General features: G+C 36.1%; 1 protein-coding gene across 1 annotated transcript; it reads right to left on the reverse strand.

Moving 5' to 3' along the window:
- Window positions 1-1,385: 1,385 nt before the first annotated feature.
- On the reverse strand, window positions 1,386-9,308 carry LOC143294896 (protein mago nashi homolog). Its single transcript, XM_076606414.1, has 5 exons — window positions 9,142-9,308; window positions 7,580-7,638; window positions 6,573-6,683; window positions 5,581-5,663; window positions 1,386-2,760 (listed from the first exon to the last, which is right to left on the reverse strand). The coding sequence occupies exons 1-5, from the start codon at window positions 9,230-9,232 to the stop codon at window positions 2,661-2,663; spliced, it is 444 nt and encodes a 147-aa protein (XP_076462529.1). The 5' UTR covers window positions 9,233-9,308; the 3' UTR covers window positions 1,386-2,660.
- Between the last annotated feature and the right edge of the window lie 117 nt (window positions 9,309-9,425).

Here is a 9,425-nt window from a genome sequence, read left to right on the forward strand (position 1 = left end):
GTTTGCGAATTTGAACAGCTATAGCTGTATGTATTCATTCTGAATTATTGGAACTTTGAACAGTGGAAACAGGTAATATACTAATATCCTACAATCTTGTGTCACTTTAAATCTGTGAGGCTTCGTTTTTGTGTTTGAAACCATTTTTGGGATTGCATTACATAGCGTTTTGTTGGGCAAAGTCAAAGATGTCATTGTGGACAAGTACATAAATAGTAGGAAATGTCCTTACACTGTGTTTTGTTGGGCAAAGTCAGAGACATCATTGACATGTACACAAAAAGTAGGAATTGTCATTATATTGTGTTTTGTTTGGCAAAGTCAAAGATGTCATTGACATGTACACAAAAAGTAGGAAATGTCATTACATTGTGTTTTGTTGGGCAAACTCAAAGACGTCATTGACATGTACACAAAAAGTAGGAAATGTCATTGTACTGTGTTTTGTTGGGCAAACTCAAAGACGTCATCAACGTGCAAAAACAGTCATCATTGACATGTACACAAAAAGTCAGAAATGCCATTACATTGTGTCTATGTTGACTCTCTTGTGTAAACAAAGTGAGTCTATGTTTTAACCCGGTGTACGGTTGTCTGTGTGTGTGTGTGTGTTGTGTGTGTGTGTGTGTCCATCGTAAACTTTAACATTGCTATTTTCTCTGAAAAGACTTTGTCTGCCAATACCAAAATTGGCTTAAACAGTATGAAAAAAAAATCTTCACAGTCATACCAATTACAGATTGTAAGTCTCCCAAATTAAGCCGCATTTCCGAATCATTAATGGTTTATTTCGTTGAGATGTGTTCCAAAATCCGAAAATTCTAAAAACCACTTCCCACTGAGTTTGGCCAACAAGAAGGAAGGTTGTGTTGGAGAGATGACATGACCTCGTGTTTCCTGTTCACAATCAAATGGAAAGAAACACACATTCTGGACAGAACACTTACAGTGATAAGAACTATACCATTGATGTGTTTACTGCAAATAAATACTCTGAAGTGGACACTGAATTAATTGGAATGAACATAAAAGAAAAATTGAATCGATTGTTTCTTTCAGCCTATTGTAGACTGGTTTGTGCAGATCTAGAGATCTACAATGTGTTGCGATGTGCTTGAAGAAGATGGCAACATCTCCATTACCACCGAAATAAAAGAATAACTGAGATATAATAAAACACAAAAACATGATTTAGATGGTGTTATTACGTCCATTACAATCACATCTATTTATTGCACGAAGAAGAAAACGTCAACATTGCTTTAAGTTTTAAATTTAGTCATTTGACGTCAGAAGTACCACAGGCTTAGGGATTAATCTGCTTGTATCGGAACTGAACATGCATCGTTCGATCCCACTTTTTTTTTCTTTAAAAAAAAAAAAAATTTTCTCCCAAGTTTATTTTATATATATTTAATACAGAGCACTTTTCAACAAATTTTTAAAATTTTTATTTTCTCTCCTCATGATTCCTTTACTGGATAAAGCGTGAAGCACAAGTGAGTCTTGAAGGCTTTGCCTCTTGTTACATTGTGTTTTGTTGGGCAAAGTCAAAGACGCCATTGAGATGTACACAAAAAATAGGAAATGCCATTAAAGCTGCTGCCTCACTGATCTCTCTCCACTAAGTCTCAGCCATCAAAGGATTAACCATTTCTCCATCACACCTCTTTCTTCGTGGTTTCTACTTTTTCACTGTGCAGACGTACTGTATGTTTCACTGTCTATTCTCCACCCTGTGACACTTACCCTCACACACATTCACACACACACAAAGACTTCAGGTCTTTTTAAAACATGTATTAAACAGTATCAATGTGTGACAGTACTGAACGAAGACATGGGGAAAATGAAAACGTGAACATCGAAACCAGCACAATGAAGAGAATGTACACAACCAGGTTCATACAGGTTTGGGGCTGTTTTACATTCAATTTTTTTTTATTTTAAAAAAAGAAGAAAAAACAAAAAGAGGAGGGACACAGGGGTGACCATAAGCTGACAATGCCACACGACACCTCCCACAACTGTTCTGGCACTGTACAGTGTAGGCCCTCACACACAATGCAGTCACACTGTTCCCAGCTGTAAGTGACAGCAAACTTTACATGAATTTCCTTTCACTAGTTCATGCCATTCATTCAGACTTTTCAGGACTATCAACACACATTCACACATTATCGTCTCTCGTTCATGTGATTTAGCACAATGAAACAATTAGTACACAGACACACACTGAGTGTCATCTGAAAAACAAAGAAAAAAAAAGACTAAAAAGAAAGGAAATTGCCTGTTTTAAATGGTGGAATACATGCACTATTCTTCTTTTCTTTGAAGGGAGAGAGAGATTGTTTGTCTTTATGTCTAACAATATCAGTTGACTAAGATTCCATTTTGTTTCACTCTTGAAATACAAACTGTGTATAATATCACCGCAAGGTACGCTTTGCACACATTTCTAAAGATTACTGCTTTTCTTACACAAAGTGTCATGATGTCATCAACAAAACTCATCCAACGCCCAAACCATGGTCCTTATTGATGGTACCCCCTTCATTTTCCAGTCCTAGACAACGGCAGTACGTCTGTCACTGCCAGTGTCTCCAAACCTGTATGAACCCGGATGTCAACTAAGACGGACGTGTGCGCGAGTGAGCAGATTAGATGGGTTTGATCTTGAAGTGCAGGCCTATGAGGGAGAACACCAGACACTTCAGGTCCTGCACAAGGTAGTAGAAAGTGCGCAGTCCCTCGGGGTCTCTGAAAAATGAAACCAAACAAAACACACTGTTTCAAGAGGGTGGTGGAATAAACATTATAACTTTTTTTTTCTTTCTTTTTTTTTTTTTTTTTTACATCCAGGTCTGTAAGCAAAATAAAAAAATGTAAAATATCATTAAAAAAAAAAAAAAAAAAGAAAAAAAAAAAAAGAAGACAATGAACACAACATGTTCGTCAATAAATATACAAAATCTAACTCAAGTTTCAACGTCCATTTGTTCATTATCTGAACTGAATGGGGGAAAATTTCTTTCTTTTTTTTTACTCCAAGGGGGAAGTGCTTCAACTTGAATGACTAGAACAGGGAAAGAACTATTACAATGATTAAAAAAAAGAAAAGAAAAGTTTTTACATGCTTTGCTACTGATGACTTTACACTAATTACAGTGTGAAAAATTGTTGAGGCCCTCTTTACACATTGACATTTTTGTTGTAAGGTTAAAACTTTAAAATATTGAGACTTCATGAAAGGAAAATTAGAGTGTATCACGTGTCAGACTGTAAAGTAACCCAAAACAAAACCAAAAAAAATAAAACAAAAGACCCAAATTAAACAATAACAAAGAACAAGCACAATAAACTAAGCAGAAATTACAGGATACAGACTGCTGCCATGGTAGGCCCAATCAGCATCCTTCATTCACACTAATTTTATAATTCAGAATGCTGAATGTGATACCTTTGTGGTTGACTGTTCTCTGCTTAAAAAAAAAAAATCTGTGGAATAAACTAAAGTAGTATGTACACAGTTTGGAATGACACACAGAAAATGGCAATAATAGTAAAACTCCATCGTAAACAATCTCTCTAAAATTTGTAGTTGAACATAATATATAGTCTGCAACTTGGCTGAAAACAGACAAGTTTCTAACTCAACATAACCCAGAGTTTGGGTTAACCCATTTTTTCCAGGGCAACATTGTTTGCCATAAAATCAACGCATCATTTTCAAAATTAACCGGTCAGTGCCGTGGAATTTTGCAAAACAAAACAAAAATAAAACTCTCCACTTGCTAAGGTACTCTGAGGATTCAGGGGTAATAAATTAAAGAAAATTCTAGCACAAAATCTATAGGAGATACAGACAGAAGTAAACATTTTTGCGAAGGAAAATGAACGTGAATTTTAAATCCAGGCTTTTGTCCCAATAATTTTTATTCTAGATGACTGATCAGGCATTTCAAAGTGAAGATAATAATATTTATAGATTAAAAAAAAAAAAAAATCTATTTCAACTTCTACAGAATGACACCCAGAAAAAAAAAAACCACGAAAACAACATACAGCTGGAAATAGTATGCTTATTGTCTGATATATACCTATAAAAGAAAATAAGACAGCTTATAAGTTTATGATAACAATTACAACACTTGTACTTGTAGTCATGTAAGTGAATAACTGTTCCAGCAACCACATATGTGGGTTTGGTCAAGATAAAAAGTCAATCACACTATCAGAGGGTGAGCAGTCAAGATTTTTTATATGCCTAAGACCATCCCAAAAACTTATGGGTAATTGGCTGTTGCCATTCCCGGCAGCTGATCACTGTGAAAAGACAGTTGATTGACAGGTGGATGCCACACCCGCTAACCCGCCTGCTTGATGCTGAACTGCAGAGCAATGCAGTAATGACTATAGTATAGTTATATTTTTTCTCAGTCTGAAACTGCAATATCGCTGTTGTTCTGCTGGAGAATAAAAGAAATCTACAACGTCAAAAACCCGTTTGGCATAACTTATTGAAAAATTAATGAGTCAAGTGACCAACTGGATGTCATATCGATGGTTCATTTCAAAATCAAATGCATCAATGACCGATGACTACATGAAACCTAAACACTGACATTAGTGATAATCAGACAACGCGAAACCTAAACACTGACATTAGTGATAACCAGACAACACGAAACCTAAACACTGACATTAGTGATAATCAGACAACACGAAACCTAAACACTGACATTAGTGATAAGCAGACAACGCGAAACCTAAACACTGACATTAGTGATAAGCAGACAACGCGAAACCTAAACACTGACATTAGTGATAATCAGACAACGCGAAACCTAAACACTGACATTAGTGACAACCAGACAACGCGAAACCTAAACACTGACATTAGTGATAATCAGACAACGCGAAACCTAAACACTGACATTAGTGACAACCAGACAACACGAAACCTAAACACTGACATTAGTGATAACCAGACAACGCGAAACCTAAACACTGACATTAGTGATAACCAGACAACGCGAAACCTAAACACTGACATTAGTGACAACCAGACAACACGAAACCTAAACACTGACATTAGTGATAACCAGACAACGCGAAACCTAAACACTGACATTAGTGATAACCAGACAACGCGAAACATAAACACTGACATTAGTGACAACCAGACAATGCGAAACATAAACACTGACATTAGTGACAACCAGACAACACGAAACCTAAACACTGACATTAGTGATAACCAGACAACACGAAACCTAAACACTGACATTAGTGATAATCAGACAACGCGAAACCTAAACACTGACATTAGTGATAACCAGACAACACGAAACCTAAACACTGACATTAGTGATAATCAGACAACACGAAACCTAAACACTGGCATTAGTGATAACCAGACAACACGAAACCTAAACACTGACATTAGTGATAATCAGACAACACGAAACCTAAACACTGGCATTAGTGATAACCAGACAACGTGAAACCTAAACACTGACATTAGTGATAATCAGACAACGCGAAACCTAAACACTGATAACCAACGCTGACACTTACTTGCTCTGGTTGACGTCCACAAGAGAGCCAATTTTGGAGGTAGTGAAAGAGATATGTTCATCACCAATGACGATTTCAAGCTCCTGAAATAATAATAATAATAATAAATAATGATACTGATAATCATCATCACCAAGGCTTGTGACATTAGTCAGTGATTCAAATGCATGAACAAGACAGTATACTTTTTGCCATTAATTGCAGTTATATTCTGAGTTTCATTTCTGTTTTTGTATTAAATGTCTTTTGTGTTTTCTGGTTTAGTTTTCTGTAAATTTACTCTTCAGTTTAGTAACTGCTTGTGTGTGATATCAATTTGTAAGAACTTCTACTTACATTATCATGCTCAAGGTTTATAATTATTTATATTTATACTGAAATGAATGATGAAATATGAAACAGAAAACCCTTAAATAGTGGAGGCTCAATGGCAAACACAGAATAAAAGCTAAGTGTAGGACAAAAGACGATATCACAGTTTTACTCTACTGACATTATCGATCTCTGAACAGTGCAGCAGAACAGCTTTGCTTTAGTTCTAAGTTTTTTTTTCGACAATTCTTACATTTACAAGCACATTTGTCATTAGCATGTTTGGGGAAAAGAAATGGACTGGGAGAGGCAGAGTTTAATTGCATAGTAGTTTGAGAGGAGGGGCGAGGTGGAGAGAGAGAGAGAGAGAGAGAGAGAGAGAGAGAGAGAGAGAGAGAGATTCAAGATTCAAGATTCAAAAACTTTATTACTCAAGGATAAAGATTTTAGGCATCGCCCAGTCTTCCAATCTGTCCTTGTGACAACAATAACAATAACAACATTAACGATAACGACAAGAAAAAAACCCCAAAAAACTCAGAGAGAGAGAGAGAACTCAGAGAGAGAGAGAGAGAGAGAGAGAGAGAGAGAGAGAGAGAGTCAGCACACTGTAGCGAGAATGGAATACAATATGAAATTTGCCAGAGGACAAGATCCACAAGCCTTGTCTTGTCTCTGACCTGTCTGCCAACTCTGTCTGGTGCTGGCCAGAGAGCATCGTCTTCCTGCATGACCTCAGAGTCTTCGATCAGTCGCTTCAGTTCTTCCATCACCGATTTGTGCACATAAGCCTGCATCCCAGACATTTAGTAATGTACATGTATACATGCAATGACTGAAGGCATGAAATGACAATGCTGGTTTTTTATCACTAACTATCAGTATGAAGAGTAAACAACTTCAGATCTTCCATCGTTGTGGACAGTCAACAGATAGATATTCCTAACTTGTGTATGTATGTCACATGTCATGAGAAATACTTCAGTTGAGAAATACAGAGCTCAAGAGAGAAAGCTTCATTTTTTTTTTCAATATAAAAATACTTTGCTCACAGAACAATGTCAACAACAAAGATGAAAAACAGACCCTCCCTCCCCCCTCCCACATGCCCTTAAAAAAAAAAAGAAGAAAAAAAGAAAAAAAAAGAAAAGAAAAACATTTATGTGAAAAAATAAGGCTTTTAGTTTAAAACTAAGTACTTAAGTCAAATAATGAAATATGGATTGGACTAAGTCTGTAGCAATTCTATAAACACAACTATAAGCTGTATTAGCATACATACTATAAATTATATAATACATATTGATATTTTACTGTAAGAATCACCCACAATTTTGTGGGCTCTTGATAATCTTGGTATACATGATAATCTTTAGAAAAATGTGCAAAGAATTTGATGATGTTGCAAGTCAGTGTTCTTCCAAACAAAACGCTATTTGGATTAAACAGCACAATGATAACAATAACAATGCTCTAGATGCTTTACAGAACACATGCTTTTATACATAACACATTATATCAATGTTAATTGTTATGAATATATGAACACCAAAATGTCAAATCTAACAAACCACACACACACACAAATACAATGCCCGGTCTCATGTCATTGTGAGTGATTAACAAAAACAAAAAAAATTGTTCAATAAAAGTTTAACAGATAACATAACCAATCTTTCAAACAAACCTCTTTTCTGATCATGGTGTCATTCTTGTAGTTGGAGTTGTTGGCATACCTCAGCTTGCCTGCAACACACACACACACACACACACATCAGAATCTGGAGATCCCTTTAATTGTTATCAAAAAAAGAGAATTCTTCTTCTGCGTTCATGGGCTGGAACTCCCACATTCACTCGTATACATGCACGCGAGTGGGCTTTTCGTGTATTGACCATTTTTATCCTGCCAAGCAGGCAGCCATACTCCATTTTCCAGAGTGTGCATGCTGGGTATGTTCTTGTTTCCACAATCAACCGAATGCTGACATGGATTACAGGATCTTAAATGTGCGTACTTGATCTTCTGCTTATTGAAAAGATGCTTGAGCTTTTTGTGTTCAAGTATCAAAATCTCTAATGTGTTGTTTCATAGTTTGAATGTCATTCATTATGATGCTTGAGCTTTTTGTGTAAAAGTATCAAAATCACTCATGAATCATTTCATAGTTTGAACATTATTCATTATTGTGATGTTGTTTGGTTGATTGCAACTGGTGTATGATGTCTGAGCACAGATGTGCACAAGGTACCTATATTATTTCATATGCATAACAATTAAGACTTCCAATCATGAGTGTGATGGTGAGAAGAAAAGCAAAATTCACCATCATCCTTTCCCCCAAAACCACAAATGTTCCACCGTTAACTCATCAATCTCTTTTTAAAATTAAATTTTTTTATAATTTTTAAATTTTTTTACTGTTTTACAAAGATGATTATCTGAAAGGTGCACTGCACAAGCACTCGGGAGCTCCGTTTCTCCATTTCTTCAGACTGATAGCCACCATTACTACCATCAGACACTGCACATTGCAATGAAGTGCCATCATATGCACAATAAGGATATAACATATGTAGCAAAAAAAAAAAAACCAAACAAAACAAAAAAAACAAAAAAACAACAACAACTGAAAAACAAAAACAACAAAAAACAACAACAAACAAAAACAAAACAAAAAAACAAACAAAACCCCCCAAAAAACAAAACAACAAAAACGCACCAAAGCCTCCTGTTTGTATGTTCTGCCTCTTTCCATCGCCTTGGTTGCTCGCAAATTCGGAGAGCCAATCAACTTCAAGAGTACACATCAGAGTGACACAGGAGTCTACTGATATATACTGACTGCAACATGACAATTACCCTTAGCCCCCTCCCCCTCCCACATGATATGCAGAGACAAATAGTTGCACACAGAATGATACGATTCAGACTTGCAGTGACAAACACAAAGTTGCACCATCATGTGTGTATGCATGCACTACACACCTGGTCTGCATCTAACATTGTGACAAATACAATCAACTGAATCAACTTATCAAGCAAGGAAATTTAGCAAACACACACGCATCAAGAAAGGTTCTAGTTCATCACATAATGTTATCATTTATGCGCTGGTTGATAGATTGATTTGCATACAATATTCAGTATCTGAAGTTGGGACTCTTGCTGTCTTCCGTTTTTTTTCCAGCACTTTCACGAGAATCACAAAGAGAGCTGGTGGCTTTAATAATAAATTTAGCACTCACCGTCTGGTCGAAATTCAAATTCCAAAAATTCGTGACCAAATTTTCCTTTGTGACCAACATAGTACCTCAAGTAAAAGTCAGAAGAAGACATAATTCTGAAGATTTGTATGCGGTTCAAAACGTACAACCTGCGTGGTTTCAGCGATCTGAAAAGCGGAAATGACTATCGTCTTTTTACCTGAACAAATGTGTATTTTTCGTTCAGACAGTGAAACTGCGAACACGATGTCCATTGAGTAAATATTGAGAGCCACCAACAAAAGCATATCGATGAAAAAATATCA

The sequence above is a fragment of the Babylonia areolata genome, chromosome 20 (genome assembly GCF_041734735.1).
Source record: "Babylonia areolata isolate BAREFJ2019XMU chromosome 20, ASM4173473v1, whole genome shotgun sequence".
NCBI lineage: Eukaryota > Metazoa > Mollusca > Gastropoda > Neogastropoda > Buccinidae > Babylonia > Babylonia areolata.

Excerpts from the sequence above, each read along its gene's own strand:
- LOC143294896 (XM_076606414.1), bottom strand. The coding sequence starts at position 9,232 with ATGTCTTCTTCTGACTTTTACTTGAGGTACTATGTTGGTCACAAAGGA. Across the intron at positions 7,639-9,141 it reads ATTTGAATTTCGACCAGACG|GCAAGCTGAGGTATGCCAAC; the intron begins GTGAGTGCTAAA and ends TGTGTGTTGCAG. Across the intron at positions 5,664-6,572 it reads CAGACAGAGTTGGCAGACAG|GAGCTTGAAATCGTCATTGG; the intron begins GTCAGAGACAAG and ends TTATTATTTCAG.